The sequence below is a fragment of the Aquarana catesbeiana genome, linkage group LG13 (assembly GCF_042186555.1).
Source record: "Aquarana catesbeiana isolate 2022-GZ linkage group LG13, ASM4218655v1, whole genome shotgun sequence".
Lineage (NCBI taxonomy): Eukaryota > Metazoa > Chordata > Amphibia > Anura > Ranidae > Aquarana > Aquarana catesbeiana.
The window spans coordinates 100,768,927-100,787,756 of NC_133336.1; the positions used below are offsets into that span (position 1 = coordinate 100,768,927).

Here is an 18,830-nt window from a genome sequence, read left to right on the forward strand (position 1 = left end):
CCTGATAAACTTCCTTACAGAAGTGCATGACCCAAACATTAGTACCAGTACAAGTGGCAAGAATTACTATCTAATCTAGTGCTATTATCAGACATGCTTTATGAACAGCTTACATGGTTTTTATGACTATCCATTTACAAAGGCTCCGCATATACCAACTATTCATAAAGGATGGATGGCTAAGTGTACTACACCAGAGGTTGAACCGTGAAATGAGCAGCACTTAATTCTGTAGTCTGCAGCTAGGCAAGACTGTTTCTGGCATGAGTAATGTGAACATATTAGTGGATTCAGTGAGTCATAGAACATACGTGCTGCTGCTGCTAGATAAAGCAGGCCATGCTCCAGTGTAAAGCTTTCATCTTTTTTTTAATCTTGGTGCTTATTTTAGAAAAATTGCAATCAAATGGTGTCAAACAAATCTGTGTCATGTAGAAGATGAATTGCTATCCCTAGATTTACTAGAACATTTAGACGGGCTTACCTGTTTTCCATTGTGGGTAACTGAGGAGAGAATGGTTCTTAGGGTCTTGAAACCCATTGCAATGTCCAAGAGATGAGCTGCAAAGAAGAAGTTGTTGTAGTGTCCAAGTATTGACATGGTTGTGTACCAGGCAAGGTAAAGGAATGACTGCAATTAAAAAAGTGAAAACATTTATAAATGACAACAGCTATAGTCCAGCTATACATTTATTAGATAAATGGCATTTTATCTACCGTATATGAAGATGGGCACTTACATTGTCAGTAAAAACCACTCCAAGCTTCCAGATATGGTACTTCATGTCAATTGAACTCAGCCTACCATAAAAAAAATAAAAATAAAAAAAATAATAATAAAATGTTTCATTCATTAACTTGTCTCATGTCCTTGGCTTTTAAAACATTTTTTTTTATCCATTTGTACATTATTTACAAGAATCTACCACACTGTTCTGTATTTTGGTTGCCTATTTCTCTCTCTTTTTGTTTCACACAGTGGACTAAAATTTGTGTCTAATGAATGAGTTAAAGCGGAACTTGAGTTAATTCTGGCATAAATGCTTTTTCCTTGACTGCTAGCAATTCTTTTTCAAATTGTATACTGAGCCACAAATGTGCAGCTTAGTGCTTAGTGTGCAATCTCAGCATGCTGTGGGTGCCAGGACAAAGTTATTCCCATGTGCATGAGCCAAAGTTACATCATCCTTCTTGTCCAATATAGATGGCAGAGGACTTTGGAAGCAGAAGTAGAATGGCAGAAGATGTCAGTGGTGGTAACAGCACAAGGAGAATGGTAAAAATCCCATTACTGGAGGAAGCCATTAATTCTAGCAGCCTATGATAATTTGGCTTCTTTTTAGGCTAGATATTGCAATACCAGAATATGCCTGCCTGATGCTTAAATTGAGAATGAAGTGGAACGGCATTACACTTCTGTGTTTTAGTGCAATGTATTAAAAATGCTGAATACTTGCTGTAACAAAAGGCAGGCTTGATGCATCTGCTGGCTTGTGTACACTTGTGAGCAATTGGGGGAAATTTTAGGCATTTTTCCAAGGCACTGTGAAAAAATAGTTCACTGTGCTCAACCCAGGTAATCCATGTAACCTATAGCCACGGCCCAAACTTTATAACAGAAGTTGGCACTTATGCAGGGACTGCAGAAATTACTTCATTGTATACAGGATAAAAGATTACTCCATTATTGGATTTGATTATTGGATTGTTACTCCAACAAAAAAAGTGTGGTTTCGTACAATAAATAACATTAAAAACATAGATGAGTTCATTAGCATATCACAGAAAAAAATAACCAAATTCACATTCATACGGTACAACTGGTTAGAATTCAAAAACACCCCAGCCTATAAAGCAGTCAATATACAATTATTGAAACTATTATACAGAAGTTTGTAAAAAGGATTCATTGGTCTATACTTCATTGTACCTACCTCAGTACCCCCCCCCCCATGTGTTTTTTTTTCTTCCCTCCACTCCCCACATGCATAATACTATTTTTATCTCATATAACTAACTCATCAAAAATGAGTGTCTATATCTATGCATAATATGCGCATAAACCGTTCTGTTCTACCTGATAACATATTGTTGACATATCAATAGTAATTTTCTAATGTAAAATGTATTGCATCACCATTGTACTATTAATAGGACAGGACTATGACATTCTTATATTGTTTTTGATTTTCTGTTCAATCGATAAAAACTTTATGGAAAAAAAAAAGATTAATTTGATGCAACTCTGCTAACGCACTTCAGCCAAAGATTTAGGCCTCCTTTGGCTGAAATGTGTTAGCAGAGTTGTATCAGATGGATTTTCTTCCCTGTATACAATAAAGTCATTTTTGCAGTCCCTGTATGAGTGTTGGCTTCTTTTTTTACACATTTTGCCAAGTGCCATGCACCCTGGCTGGAAAAGGCTAGATTAAATAGTATATAGAGTTTCAAACCTTTCTGCAAAAAGTGAAGCAAGGCAATATGTTATTTAAATGATCCTAAAGAAAAAAACTAACATAGTAATATACTGTTTTCTGGTAAAAAAAAATATTTTGTAGACATATAGCCCAATGCTCCATTCATATAGAAAACAAGTGCTAATAATCAGTGACGTAATGTGTAAGCTTGGCCATACACTGCTTGGCTAAAATTCAAGCAGTGCATGAACCATCCATTATCACTCTGTTCAGCAAACAGTTGTTCAATTGACCTTTGTAGAAGAAGCCTGTCGTAAAATGATCAGCTGAACAGCACCTGCATCCAATTATATGCAGGCACTAATAATCATGCATTCTAACAGCCGGCAGAACCGGCTGTCAGAATACAATAGCCTGGCAAGGGAGAGTCATGCATCCTTACTGTTAGCGTGTATGGAGGAATCTGTTAATTTTCTTTGTTTGGCCTGCAGTCTAAATAAAAGGATTTTAAATATGTATGGCCAGCTTAAGTTAAACCAAAATGATTAACTTAAACCGAAACAGCAGTGTAGAAGGAATAACATTTGACATGGGGGAACTATACTAAAGGGTGAGATTACAATAGATGTGGAAAATATTGCACCATGGAAACGTGAGCATAGTGACAAGACACACGGTGGACCTCCTGCCTCATCAAGGTCTCTCCCAGGCAGAGATTTCCCAGCAGACAAGTGTTTCCAGGTGTGCTGTCTAACCACTTGTGTACAAACAGGCAATGGTTGAGGCCACAAAAACTGAGTGCAGCTAATGAGAAAAATAAATCAAGTTCACTTTCATTTGAAATCAGAAGATGTCCTACACCGCTACAAAGCTGGACAAATCCACTGGTGTCCTGCTACAACACACCTACAGTCTGGAGAAAGCTGATCAGAAGTGGGCTTCATTGATGAGCTAAGATCAAAAAGCTATTCTTCCTGAGTGAAAATAAGCCAAATTACTGTGAAAATTGAGTACTGTCCGTGATACTTTTTTTATTTGCACTAACATACAATTGTCCCCTTCTTCAAGGCCCAAGCAGTACTGATTCACAAATTTTTAAGCAAAATGTTAAAGAAAAAAAAAAAAAAGAGAAAACATTCTGCTTAAAAATTTGTGACTCAGTACTGCTTGAACCTTGAAGAAGGGGACATACCCTGAAAGCTTGTCCTGAAAAATTGTATGTTAGTGCAAATAAAAAAAGTATCACAGAGAGTACTCAATTTTCTCTGTCACAATTGCACTAATACGGCTACAATCAAACCAAATTACTGTGAAATGTAACGGAGTTTCCCTGCACATTTATGAATGCATTCCTTCAAATGGGGTTTGCAATTTTGATAATTTGAAAAATAACTAATTCTTTACCTTCAGACAGTGCAGTTAAGGAGGCGAACTCCAATCAGTCCAAAATTTATTATGCAGCATGACAATGAGCCCAAACACAGCCCAAATTATAGAACACTATTTGCTATAGATTGTACGCCCACAGAGCTCTAATCACAACATCATCAAGGCAATTATTTGCAGAGAGAGAGAAGCTACTAAGGCCTGGTTCACACTAGTGCGATTTCAGATGCAAATCCAATTGCACAGAATTGCATGAAAATTTAAATCATATTGTTTGCAATGGTGGCCGATCACATCACGCAGCACAGCATGATTTTAGAATCAGGGTCCTGTGCTATTTTGGTGTGACTTCAATGCGATTTTGGCCTCATAGAAATCCTAAATACAACCAAGTCACACTACATAATCACTGAAAATTGGATCAAATTGCAGCTAGTGTGAACCTACTTTAGCCTAAGACAGCCAAAGTCTGCAGCAGAACTGTGGCAAAATCTTCAACAGGATTTGAACAACCAACTATGGGGGGTACCTCCAGAAAATGCATGTACGTTTACAAATCAGACTGATGTTTCCTTAAGGCAAAGGACGGTTACGCCAAATCTAGATTTCTTAACGTATTTTTCTTTTTATTTCACTTTCTAGGAAATGTATTGATTAATAAAAAATATTCATGGCATTATTTTGTGAAGCATTTCCACTTTAAAACATGCCTAATGCCACTTACACGCAAGCGGACTTTACGGCAGACTTTGCCTGGCGGACGGGATTTCGTCGGACAATTCGATCGTGTGTGGGCTCCAGTGGACTTTGTTTTCTCAAAAGTTGGCCGGACTTAGATTTGAAACATGTTTCAAATCTATCCAACGGACTCGAGTCCGATCGAAAAGTCCGCTCGTCTGTATGCTCGACGGACAAAAAGCCACGCTAGGGCAGCTATTGGCTACTGGCTATGAACTTCCTTATTTTAGTCCGGTCGTACGTCATCACATACGAATTCGACGGACTTTGGTTGATTGTGTGTATGCAAGTCCGTTCATTTGGAAAGTCCGTTGTAAAGTCCGTCGAAAAGTCCGCCGGGCAAAGTCTGCCGTAAAGTCCGCTCGTGTGTACGCGGCATAAAACTAATGCAGAGTACTATCTATAGCTTAGGTTTGTGCATTAAACACATACAATTCTAAGATAACTCAGTTTTAAATGGTAGCGCTTAGGGCCCTTTCTTATATGTATTCCTAATTATGAATTACTCTTGGTCTGTATGAACATTCTGATCACTGCGGGAAGACAAAAAAATAAAAGACACTTTAACAGATGAAAAGTTCACTTATAAATGATATGGAGATTTCTTTCTAGAATGTCACCTCAAGGTCAGCATTATGCAAAGTGTTTAAATGTGCCTGATCCCAAGGCTAATGACTATATGGAAATGAGAAGTACATGTACATAGTAAGTTGCATTGGCAATGACAAGAGCTGATATGTGTAAAGAGCTCTGCTGACTCCACCGCACTGAACTTGAGCAATACAGATTTGTGTGCCAAAGGAGGAACACTATTTATGCGCAATATTCTGCACTCAACATGTTTATGATATTTTGCTGATTACAGCTGGCATTTCTAATTATTACAAGAAAAAAATATTTTATACACACCATGATACAAGTGATCCCTCCTCTATTTTTGTCTTTTCTACAGGGCTAAAATCCAGAGCATTTTTATCCAATCCAAGAAGTTCAGCAATTCTATCTGCTCCATATAAGTCTCCATATTTATTGATGACCTAAGCAAAGAAAACAATTTCACAAACATTAAAGTCCACAACAAAGATGCATTTTCTTATAAACTGGCATCAGAGACATTGTATTTTGCATTTTTATTAAAAACTTGGCAAGAAAGTGCAGCTGGTTGCACTGTTAGCTATTGCTATAAATCATGCACTGTTAGGGACTATGTTATGGGCAGCACATGGTACATTCCCTTGTAATTCAAGAGCAAGAAAGTGGGAGACAGCAGACCCTCACCTTTACAAGTTTACTCCCTGTTTATCTAGATGCTCACAGCTCTTCAATAGGTAAATTGATCTAATCTGAATATTTCAAAGCTAACCTGGCCATAGATGGATTGAAATTCAGCTAATTCAGCAGGGACCGGCCAAATTTAGATCCACCTATGGCATTCCCGCATCCACCTTGAATGTGTGGATAGGGAAATTAGTTTTTATTTTGTTTTTTTTTGATCAGCCGACTGGCTGATCAAAAAAAAAAAAAAGACTCATCAGGGTCCAGCTATAACTCCGGTTCACACTGGGACGACTTGTCAGGCAACCTAGTCGCCTGACAAGTAGCGCCCCGTTCTCTGCAATGGAACCATTCTAATCGGAGCGACGCAAGTCGCTCCGACTTGGAAAAAGGTTCCTGTACGACTTTGGGGCCGACTTGCATTGACTGCATTAATTGTCTGCATTCTATACAGAAGTCGTTTTGCAGGTCGCCGCTGAGTCATGTCCTGGTCGCCTGAGGCAGTCACGCTGTAAGTCGTGCTGCCTCAGTGTGAACCGATCCTTAGTTTAAGTCAACAGTATCAAATCCAGCACCTCAAAACTGTCTGGAGAGATGTTAACCTCTTAGTCATCATTTATTATTATTATTATTATAGGTACTTATATAGTGCTATCAATTTACGCAGCGCTTTATATATATAGTATATTATACATTTACATCAGTCCCTGCACTCAAGGAGCTCACAATCTAAGGTCCCTAACTCACATTCATACATACAAGGGCAAATTTAGACAGGATCCAACCAATTAACCTACCAGACACAGGGAGAAAATGCAAACTCAGGGCAGATAGTGCTGTGGTTGGGATTCGCTGTCTGCTATGAGATATTATACACAATATGGCGTGTGTGGCACGTTTTCTGCATTAATACATGGATCTCCATAGCAGGTTTTGATTTTGCATTGGGTATTTAAATAAGACACAAACTTCTTCGTCCATGTTAAGCTACTCTCATTGCTTACCGAAGTAGTACATTTGTTTAGTGTTTACACTGATATGTAATGAACTCATAATACATTTATAAGAACACTGAAGGACAAAGAAAATGCTTTGCATCTTCTAACAAGTATGTTGCTAAAAGTTGCCATGGGCTAATAATATAAACCATGATCACACAATTATTTCTGAACATCTGTCCCATGTGGCACAGATCCACTTATATGCTATCATTTCCTGTGTGCTAGAAGAAATATAGATTGTTTCTTTGCAATGACAAAAAAGACAAAACAATTAAAATGCAATACATCTCAGTAAACAGTGCAGAATTGAAGCTCTAAGAGAGATAAAAGCTTATTAACGATGTATGCATTATTAGCTTAAAACACGCCACATGGAAAAACTCCAGGGATTTACTGAAGAGCTGTTAGAATAAAACTGACACTATGTTAGCGCAATATAATTTTGAAGTACTCTAGTAAAGAGGAGAATTAAATATTTTTTGCTAGTGCAGAACAAATATTTTAATTGCTGACATTAATTTCATTTGCACAGAACAGACCTTCATTTACACGCCTTAGTCTCACAGAACAACAGTTCATAAATTGATGTATATTATGTATGAGAGGTTTATAAAACATATTCACCTTTACGCACAGTGTTAATATTTATATTAAACTGTTCTCTCTGGACACAAAAACATAGTTACTGGACTGAATTTAAATACTAAATCTAATTTATTTTAAATAATACAGGAAAAAACTTTTTTTTTTTATAGAACTGTGCATTTACCACACTTCTTGCTATGATGTCTCTTGAAGCTGCCATCCCTATAGTGTTGCAGGCTAAACTGTTCTTGTCATTGTTTAACTACTAAGCAATGATATCCACACAAACATTTATAATGAAGAAAAGACTTTGGTCAAATGTATTGGGTGTGAATCTAGGGACTGTTTGAACTTGTCTACAGAGATTACTTGGCTGGATAGAAATAATTTGTTTAGAAAACTGCTTATATTGCTGTATATTCTATTCCGTTTCCTTTTATTGTCGTATTATTTTTATGAGCAGGCAGATGCATTTATAATAAAGCCTTTTGACCTCTATGTGTTTAAAAATCTCATGTTTGTCCTAACAGACTGGGCAATGCCAACAAAGGAGCAAGCTGATGTGTGATCTTCTTCGGCTGTGGGTTTACTTAATACAGCATCCCAACCTGCAAGTACAGTCTTCAGTGCTGAAGGGCATTACCTTGGGAGGTGCTTTACATAAGAAATTAATGACATTACTCACCCCTGGAAAAATCAAAGATGGCAGCATCAAAGTACATGATCCCAATAGCAAAAGTGAGTAGTAAGTAAGTGAAGTATCACCCAAGCTAATGTCTTTCAGAACTGAAGCGTTTACTTGCAGGCTGGCATACTGTGGTAAGTAAACGCACAGCCAGAGAAGGTTACACATTTGTGTTTTTATAGTGTTGACATATTTTTTGCTTTAAATGCCATTATTTGGTATGCCACAACTCAACATTATTTTCTTTTCTTTTGGTAACAGGATACCAATGTTTCTGTCTTTTTTGGGCAGCCACTGGTCTTAAGCTATATATATAGTTTTTAAGACTACAATAGTCAAGTCTCCCCCTATCAGGAAAATACTCCCCCAATCTAATAATTGGATTTTAACTAACGTTCGTATAATTTTCATCTTCCTTCATCCTTTCACAGGTTGTAACATTGCGGTATGGTTGCAGACAACATTTCATTGCATTGAAATCACCCAGTGCTCAGCTGGGACTTAACATCCTTCCACGAGTCTTAATATCCATGGAAACTTAGCTGGTGGATATTATGCTCTGATTAAAATGTGGATTTGTACAGACAGCTGAAACCACAATGCATGGCTTTTCTCAGTAAAGTACTGAGCAGGTTATGCTGCTTTCAGATTGATTATTGACAGCAGAGCACCTTAAAAATATGTGAACATTTTAGCTCTGCAATTTAGTTCAGTCATAGTTTTCTACAATATTTGCTAATTAATTTCTTCTGTCACATATTGTCATATTTTCAGTTAAAGACTTTTAAAAATTACTAAATAAACAATCTGATTATTGTACACAACTATGGATCAACTGATACAAGCACATACTGATTGCAAATCACATTTTTTTTTAAACACAGCAGAAACATTACAGCTTGATCAAATGAAGATTTTTTTGCCTTTGTTTATTCTTGTTTAACCATTTGCTGTCCAGCTGCTTTATAAAATAGACAGAATGCTGCTTCCTGAGGGCAAGAGGCCATTTAAAAACAGGCTCCCTTTGCGGTATTAATGTGCACCCTCTAATACATCTATGAGCGCGCTCTGTGATCACAGTGTCTGAGCTCAATTAAATTGGCCCTGTACTATGTGATCATTGTGATCAATCACAGCAATCAAAAATATAAACAAAGGCTGTGCGAGGAAACAGAATATTTCCAAGCTGTGATTGCAGCAGTGTTTTTACAGTGCACCAAGTTAGCCACATGTGATCGATAGCTACATGAGTGCAGTGTCAGCAGACCAGTGTAAACCAGTCATATTGTCCCTATTCATTAGCCACACCTGCAACAGTGTCACCAGAGCAGTATACGCCAGCAACAGTGTTTCTGATCGTTTGCCACACCAGTCCCAGTGTCACCACCAGTCAGCAACAGTGTTCCTGATCGCCGCCACACCAGTGCCAGTGTTGCCAGACCAATGCAACCAGGACCAGTATTCATGATTGCTGCCACACCAGTCCCAGTGTCACCAGACTAGTCAGCAACAGTGTCTTTGTTTTCTAGCCATAGCAGTCCCAGTGTCATCAGACAAATGTAAACCAGCAACAGTGTTCCTGATTGCTGCAACATTGTCACAAGACCAAGGCAGCCATTAACAGCATTCCTGATCACTTGCCACACCAGAACCAGTGTAGCCAGAAGCAGTGTACTGATCACTAGCCGCACCAGTGCCAGTGTTACCAGTGCCACTTCTAAGTCAGCCACAGTGGTCTGATCTCTGTCATACCAGTGGCAGTGTCACCAGAGCTAGTGTGAATGTGTGTCATGATCACTGTCACACGTGTATAATGCAACTAGAAACTTTGTAAGCCATCAACAGTGTTGTGATCACTAGCCACACCAGTATAGTGTCACCAGAGCCAGTGTAAGCCTACAACATAGCCTGATCACTGCCACACCAGTACAGTGTCACCAGTATAAGCCAGCCCCATTAATTTGATTGCTAGCCACATCAGTACAGTGTTATCTAGTACCAACATTAGCCGATATGGGAACCCAGATCACCAACCAGCACCAGTGTCATCAAGTATTGGTACAGATACTGCAAAAAATGTCCAATAAATGTACACTAGTGCGGAGGCCTTTTAAATTCTGAGCATCGAGAGTGCGCATAAGCGGGAGCTCCAAGATGGCCATCTAAGTCCAGAGCTCCGCATCACCTTGGACCTACAGCGCACACAGCTCCACTCACAGCCACCCAGGACAGTCTCCACCAGGACACTCTAGCCCTTGAGACCCCCGTGCACACCCCTGAATGTCTGGACCGGCCACCAGATGAGATCTCAGTCCTTATTTCGACACATCAGCACGGGGGTGGGTGTACAAAGATGGCGACCATTACAGCAGCAGCACAGCCACATGCGGCCTACACAGAGGGATCCCAGGATCAGAGACAAGTCTTAGCCCCATCAACCCTCACCTACTCCTAGGTGATCCATGGGAGTACCCAGCTCCCCCTGGCTCCCTCCCCAGCCTCCACAGAGTTGTTGCTGGGCTGCTCCATGGAGGACTACACGCATTCCCCGATCGGGCCTTTCCAAACTCATGTGCTTGCTACCGCATCTCCAGGCTTCCCAGGCCAGGACCCGACTACACCACCAGCGGACCTATTCCTCAAGCTCTCTGACCTCCTAGAGAGGGGGCTAGCCAACACGGTGGCTAAAATCACTAGGGACATTAAATCTGATTTTCAAAACCTAGGATCCAGAATGGAGGCCATAGAAAATAAACTGGACATAACAGTATTCAGAATCAGAATTTAGCCCACATTCAGGTCCTCCAGGACCAGCTTGAAACAGCCCTTTCCAGAATTGATGATTTGGAAAATAGGTCCAGAAGATATCTGAAGTTATCATTTCAGGATCTGGGACCCTCCTGAGACCATCACGGACATTTCCCCTGCAGTCCAAGAGCTTATTAAAGATCTAATCCCCAATACCCCTCCTCACCGCCTGGAGTTGGACAGAGCTCACAGGGCCCTGGGACCCCCCCAGAAATGATGGATCCCCTAGGGATGTAATCGTGAAGCCACACTTCTACGCCATAAAGAAAGAAGTCATGCGACAAGCACACTCCAAGCCAAAGGTGACATGCCAGGGCCATCAAATACAAATGTTTGTAGATCTCTCTCCCTCAACAATTCAAAAGCGGAGAGCTCTCAAACCACTCCTGACAGTCCTCTCACAACAGGACATTAAATATCGATGGGTCTTCCATTTGCTGTGAAATTTACACTGAAGGTCAAGACACACTCTTTCTCAAACTTGCTGGATGGTAAAAAAGCTCTTCCTAAACCTCAAGCTCATCTCGCAGAAAGCATCTAGGGACTTTACCACCTCATCCGTAGGCTCTGCCAAATGTCCCCCCCCCAACAAGCTCAGTCTCCCCCGTCTGGAACAAAGGAAAGACCAAGAGATCCAAAGATGGCAGGCCCCCTTAAGACTGCAACTTAAATCAACATATACCCTACTCTCAATTGTTCACCTCTCCCACGATAGTGGTTCTACCTGTTGATAATGTGACCAAATTGTTTTTCCCCCCTTTTATGCAATCCAAATTTTCCTCCTGTTGCTTGTTACAAGTAAATTACAGGACAGGACAATGAGTGTGTCTTTATTCTCTTAAAAAGTTCTCCTAAGTGTTTTCAATGATTATGCTACCTCCAAGGCCCTAATTATCAAGAAGTTCAGAGCTCTTCTCTGGAACTTTCCAAGCCCCTCTCGAGCGAAGCTCCAGGGGCGCTGGGAATTCAGGTTTTCCCGTGGCCTGGGGGATAATAATTTTACATGCATTCAGGGCCCTAAACGGGCAGTCTCAGTGCCTTGACCACGTTTTGCGCTCATTAAGGGGGCCCTCCCTCTCCCCCCAACTGGGGAGGGGAGGGAAACACCCAAGAGGGGGTCCTAGGGATCCTGTTTTTTTTTCTTTTTTCCCCATGTTCTATAGATATGACATTTTTGGTTGTGTTTATTTTCTTTTACTGTTTCACATAGAAGTCAGGGTCCGGGATGACCCCCTAGCGCCTCCACCTATCCCATAGTAGCAATCTCCCTGTTTATGTGGGATGGGCTGTTGACCCTCATTACAAGGCAACCGATTTTTTTTGGTAGGAGTTTGGCAGGAGTGTTCCATGCCATACCCGATTGGTCTTCCTAGAAGACGCTTTTCCTTATTTTGTCTATTTTCCTCTATCTCTCTATCTCTAACTCTTCTTCATCTTCTAGCCAATCTACAGGTTGTGTCATGTGCCCAGTTCCAGCTCCAGGTTGAAACCCACCTTAAACTCAGACCTATTTCAAACAGAAGAAGATAGCAATAGGTAAGTGAGAGTAGCTTTGACAGCATTCCACCCCTCTGTTCTCATGGCTAACTCAATCCCAACAAGGACACATTTCAAGATAGCTACACATAATGCTCAGGGACTAAACTCCCCTCAGAAACGGAGGAAAGCATTTGAAAACTACCACTCTCTTAAACTAGACATCGTTATGCTCCAAGCATATTACCCAACATTTTAGCTAGTGAATGCAGCAAATAAGACCAAGGGGGTAGCAATCGTATACTCTAAGCACAGTAAATTTTTCCCAATCACGGACTACAGGGACCCGGAGGGAAGATTTCTCCTACTAAAGGGAACTGTGGAGGGACAGTTATACTCCATGGTATCCTACTACGCCCCCAATAAGGGACAGACTAAATTCTTCCAGTCTCTCTTTGAAACCCTGAACCCCCTCTTGGAGGGCACGGTCATCTTTGGAGGGGACTCAAACGTCGCTTTTGACCAGGGGCTAGATAGGTCCAGACCCATTACGGCCCAGTTGAGCCTCCCCACTAAGGAGAGTCTTAAAATAGCTAGACTCCCTAACTCACAAGGCCTTGTTGACATTTGCAGGGAACTGAACCCCTCAAAACGAGGCTATACTAACTATTCCTGCCCCCACTAGACATATGCCAGGATCGACCAAATCCTAGTTTCCCCAAGTCTCATTCCATCCACCCAAAAATCGACCATCAAAGATACAGTCTGGTCAATCGGGACTGCACTGGCGACTAAATGAAAAAAATTAACTCCCTAAAGGAATACTTTAAACTGAATGATGTTGACGATATTTCCCCAGAGACTTTGTGGGCAGCCCACAAAGTGACCATCAGAGGCAAAATAATCCAACTGGCGACCCAAATCAAGAGAGAACAACAGAGGGACATTATCAAATTAGAACCCTAAAGACTACACAAAAGAAATGTCCAACTAAGGCCTCAATAGAACAGTTAGACGCAGCTAGGTTAAAGCTTAAACTAGCTCTCATGGCAAAAGCAGAGAAACACATTCGCTGGAGTGGGGCCAAATTCTACTCTCAGAAAGACAAAATTGGCTCTTAGAGTCTAAACTTTCACCTTGGTATCGCGCTCACACCCTCCCCAAAATTAGAATAGCAGGACAACCCCCTACAGCCAATCCAAACAAATTACTTGAAGCCTTCCATGACTTCTACACTAAGCTCTACAGCACCATAGACAAGGGCTCAATAACATTCTGATGGACCTTCCCTTACCGACACTATCTACCGAACACAAAAATTTGTTAGAGGCAGCCTTTTCTGTTGAGGAGATATTGGAGGTTATAAAAGAAATTAAGAAGGGTTCAGCTCCTGGACCTGACGGTCTTTCAGTACCCTATTACAAGGCCTTTGCCGGTACTCTCGCCCCCTATATGGCAACATTTTTTTATGCAAAAACCCTAGGCTACCCTTTAGACCCGCAACTCAACACTTAACATAACAGTAGTACCCAAGCCTGAAAAAAAACAGGAAGAAGTGTGGAACTATAGACCCATCTCCCCCAAAATTCTTGCCAATTGCCTAGCTTCCTTCATAAGTCAGTACGTCCACAAGGACCAAAAGAGATTTATTCCTGGCAGACAGGGGTCGGACCAAATCAGAAGGGCAATACACATAATTTCCCTACTACAATCTAGCTGGGATAAGGGCCCCAAACAAGAAGGAATGCTACTCTCCCTTGATTTACATAAGGCTTTTGACTCAGTCGCCTGGCCTTATATTTTCACCCTCATGGAGCGCTGGGAATTTGGCCGGTCGCAATTCGCTCCAACGCCAAGATCCAAGGGGTAACTAGCGGCTCTCAAACCCATAAATGCAGATTATTCACCAACGACATGCTTCTGTTAATTACTTCACCGATTACAACCCTTCCCAATCTCTGCCAACTATTTAATGACTTTACAGCTGTCTCCAGCCTCCAGGTAAACAATTTTAAATCCCACGCTCTAAACATTTCTCTTAAACCAGAAATAGTTACAGCATTGAAACGCTCTTTCAAGTTTGAGTGGAGCGACACCTCTATTAAGTACTTAGGGATCATTCTCACGGCAAAGATAGAACACTTGTACTCGTCAAACTTCCCTCCCATGTACCAGAAGCTAGAGTCTGGCCTGAAAAACTGGGCTAAGGGGGAGCTATCCTGGCTAGGTAGAATACATTCCATAAAAATTATGCTCCTCCCTAGACTGCTTTACCTATTTAGATCCCTCCCAATCAACATAAGGAAAGATCATTTGAAATCTTTCCAAAGCAAAGTCACTAAATTCATCTGGGGGGTTCAGGCCATAGGATACCCCGAAAAACCCTATTCCAACCTAGCATACGGGGTGGGTTGGGTCTACCATGTCTGTTATGGTATTTTCAAGCTGCAAGAATAGCTCAAATATTCACCGTGTACTCCAGACTCGAAAAACCTGACTGGGTTCAAACAGAGAGACAGGCAGTCCCCACCTACACCTTAGATTATCTCCTATGGGTCCCCTCCAAGGATCACTCCCAATATTATCGCCCATCCTATCACAAACCCTGACTCTCTGGGACAAAATGAGATCTGAGACCTCACTGACCTCTGATAGTCGGCCCCTCGCACATATCTTTCACAATCCAGACTTTATCCCCGGTCAAGACATTAAATCCTTTAAATGGTGGTTGGACAGGGGGTTGTATCGCATTGGCCATTTCTTCACTCGTTCGGGGCCAATTTCCCTTGAAATTCTGACCTCGGAGCACTACAGATTTCAACAAATACAACACTTTCTCCAAAAGATTTGAAAGGGGAAACCTGCCCCTCCCAGATTCACACCTTATGAACTATGGTGTGGACAGGCCATGGATCAATGGGGTGGAATCTCCATCATCTACCAGTCGCTTGCTCACCTGTCTTGCAAATCACCTTATATATTGGCTTGGGAAAATGACCACCAAATTCATTGGGATTTAGAGAGGTGGCTGACCTCCTTTTCTAGATCCTTCAAGGGGATTAGGAATATCTCCTTAATTGAATCTAGTCTTAAAGTGATGACCAGATGGTACCTCACCCCCGTAAAGCTAGCTACCATTTTTCCCACAGCAAACAATCAGTGTTATCGTGGTTATCAACTCATAGGCTCCATGGCCCACATTTGGTGGGAGTGTCCCAGAATTCTGGAACAGGATGTTCGCCTTGATCCAGAAAGTGACAAATTACCAGCTCCTGAGAACCCCAGCCATTGCTCTCCTGAACTTGAACCTTCCAAAGCCAACTTCAAATTGATCCATTTTATGCTGCTAGGGGCCAAGCTGACCATAGCCAAAGCATGGAAACAACCCAAGGTCTCCTTCTTAGCAGCCAAACATAAGATCTCTTGGATTATGTCCCAGGAGTAATTGACTAGCATCTTAACGGATACGGTATCCTCATTTGAAACTATCTGGGAACCTTGAGCCCTGCACATGGGCATCTCCATCATACTTGGAATCCAGGTCTGACAAAAAGTTGCTATTGTTTAGCTAAATTCTCCCTTCCTGTCTTCCTCTTTTTCCTTTCTCTTCTCATGACCAACTTTTCTCCTCTTTTCCCTTCCTTTTCTCCTGCACTATAGTCCATCCCAACATACAAAGTGAACTCACGGGTTTGTCACCTAAATGAAAGTATGACAAGTGGTCCTTTTCACTAAGCTCAAAGGTTTGGTTCTAGTGCTTATCTACCCTCCACAAGGCTCACCACTTCTTCATGGATTGTTGGGGTAGGCCTCCGGGCACAGTAAGTTCCCATTTGGGGTGCCTGGGAGTGCTTCCCCCAAAGATCCCGCTACACTAAACAAAATGCGAGAGGGCTTGTCAGGGATTACAATGCCAAACCCTGGTTCATTGTCTTACTCTTGATATCTGGTTTTACATGTAATCACAACGGTTTTTCATTGCTTCACTGGAAATAGTGTATTTCATGTTTTTGTATTGAACAAATAAAAATCTTTGAAAGAAATTAAGAAATTCTGAGCATCACTGATGAGGGAGACCTCACACATTTGAAGTATGAATTTGTGAAAGCATTGAATCATTAATTATGTGTTGAAATTACTGTGCTACCAAAAAAAGAGAAAGATAGCTGCTGACACTACAATGTGACAAATTGTGTGGAAATGTAAGTAAAAAAGTGCAGCACTAAATCAATATGTGTGTTTGAAATTATATGAACACACTGAATGTGCATCAACCCTAGATAGGTGAATAGTGATAGATAAAATAAATATATATAAAAAGAAGTGCAGCGCTGGATATATATAAAACCCAAAATTAGTGATAATTGATTAAGTAAATATCTGTTATATGTGATCCATAAACAGTGAAAATAAATCATATAATAAGTCCATACTATTCAAACAAGTAAGTGAAAAAAGTGCCTCACTATAGGGATATGTGCGTGGTTAACACCACCACATCCACCTGTCTTGGTAAAGTTCAGAATGCATAAGCAAATAAAGTGTCCATAAAAAGATTTAAAGTGACTTTGTTGTATGAATAAATCCGTGACTGTCACCGTGATGAACGCCCATCACCTTGAATAGATTAAAGGCTTACCAGACAGCCTCTAATCAGAGGCATAATAGCATCAGCTTGGGGTGTTGTCTTCTCAACGAATGGATCTCATCCGGGATGGTAGATGTGTGTCAGCAGACAGTCACCATAAGCCTCCAGATAGCAGTCCAGTCAGTTCAGAAAGGTTCAGATATGGGCATTACTTTTAGAAATTTGTTTATTGGAGAAAAATCTTCCATCCTGCTTGTAATGAAACGTCCCACACTCCGCTTCAGTACTTTCGTCATATACCGCTTCCTCCCAGTCTAAATATAGATGTCAGATATTCCAACCGCTGACAAATTTGCCAGCGCTGCACTTCTTTTTATATTTATTTAGCAGTGCCCCTTATCAAGGTTATAGTGCTTAGCTGCAGGATATTCCTTCACAGGTTGTTATATTCACATAATAATTGTTTGCACACCTAGCGCAAATTTTTTCTTTAGAATTATTTTAGATAAAATAAATATACCCAAAATGAATAGGTACTAATAATGTGTGAATGAACGCTGATGAATAATGACATCAATTGGTATGCCCAATATAGATACATGTGAAATAAACATCAACACAAAAATGCATGTGAGAAAAACATAAACGTTGAATAAATGATGTTGACCACAAAACTAGGCAACAAAGTGCAGTCATAAACATAAGTCCACCAACATCCGTGTTGGAATAAACTCGCAACACACTATATAAGTGTGATGGAGTGGGGAAAAAAGTCTGCGTGATGAAAACGGTGGTAGACACCCATCTGAAGAAGCAACATCCAGAATTGTGCATCCGTCACCAAAAGAAGGGGTAGGTACTCTTTCCAGAAGATGTGGACCCACTCGCCATCGGTGGTGAGTCGCATGAGCATGAAAAGGAAACAGGATCTAGCCATCGATCAAAATCAAATTCCAAAATTTGAAAAACTTTGGCATCCTTGGATAAAACAACAGTTCCTGTCAAACTTCAATGACTCTGTCCTGTTGCCATGGTAACAGATTAAATGACTTACAGAGACACCCATTCTAAGGCTTCAAAGACAACTAAAAAGAATAATAAACTGACGAGCGGGACAACCTTGTGGACCATACCTCTACCTTTCAACCCTTTTTCTTCTTTCTCTTTCCTTTTCTCCACCTTACGATTAAAGCTCATTATCAGAATGTATTTGACCTATATACACTCTACTTGTAAACAATATGTATAGTAGGTATAAATCATTTAAATACCTACAAAAGTAACTAAGGAAATGATATATATCTTTAATTTAGGTTTACGTGAACGCAATGTTTAATATTTTAAATTTCATGATATTTACCTATATAAACCCTACTGTAAAACAATGAGCTTACTTTATAGATCCTTCTAAACTTACTTTATGTATCTTTATAACATTGTATACTCAATAAACTTCTTTTGACAAGGAAAAGGAAACAGGATCACGAACCACGGTCTCCAGAAATCTGATTTGTGCTTACAGAACTCTCATCTGTCAGACGGAAGGAAATGGGATCATATAAAAGAGAAAGGCTGTACACGCGTCACTGGGGATCCTCTGCGGGAGATCATTAATTGCCTTCTTAGATTCAGAGGATAAAGGGGTTCCTGGTAAAACAGTCAGGTGTACTATGTCACCAAGCACTGAACATCCAACAGAACTGCAGCAGCCAAGCGCTGGCAGTGCAGTATATCCGGGTGAAGTGGCAGGCACACGTAGTGGGATCTTACATCAGCCACAAAGAATTAGGGTCCACAATAGTGTCTCAGAGACACTTTCTTGGTGTTGACCCCCTAATACAGCAGTGCCCATCATCCCCCATTTGCAGTCC

General features: G+C 40.7%; 1 protein-coding gene across 7 annotated transcripts in view; it reads right to left on the reverse strand.

Moving 5' to 3' along the window:
* RYR3 (ryanodine receptor 3) overlaps positions 1-18,830 on the reverse strand; it is a 1,082,755-nt gene that overhangs the window by 34,447 nt on the left and 1,029,478 nt on the right. For all 7 annotated transcript variants that reach the window (XM_073608696.1, XM_073608694.1, XM_073608691.1 and 4 more), the window contains 3 exons: positions 5,451-5,578; positions 741-801; positions 485-631 (listed from right to left, as the gene is read on the reverse strand). In XM_073608696.1, the coding sequence (XP_073464797.1) occupies positions 485-631; positions 741-801; positions 5,451-5,578 (336 nt within the window). The remainder of the gene's footprint in view (positions 1-484; positions 632-740; positions 802-5,450; positions 5,579-18,830) is intronic.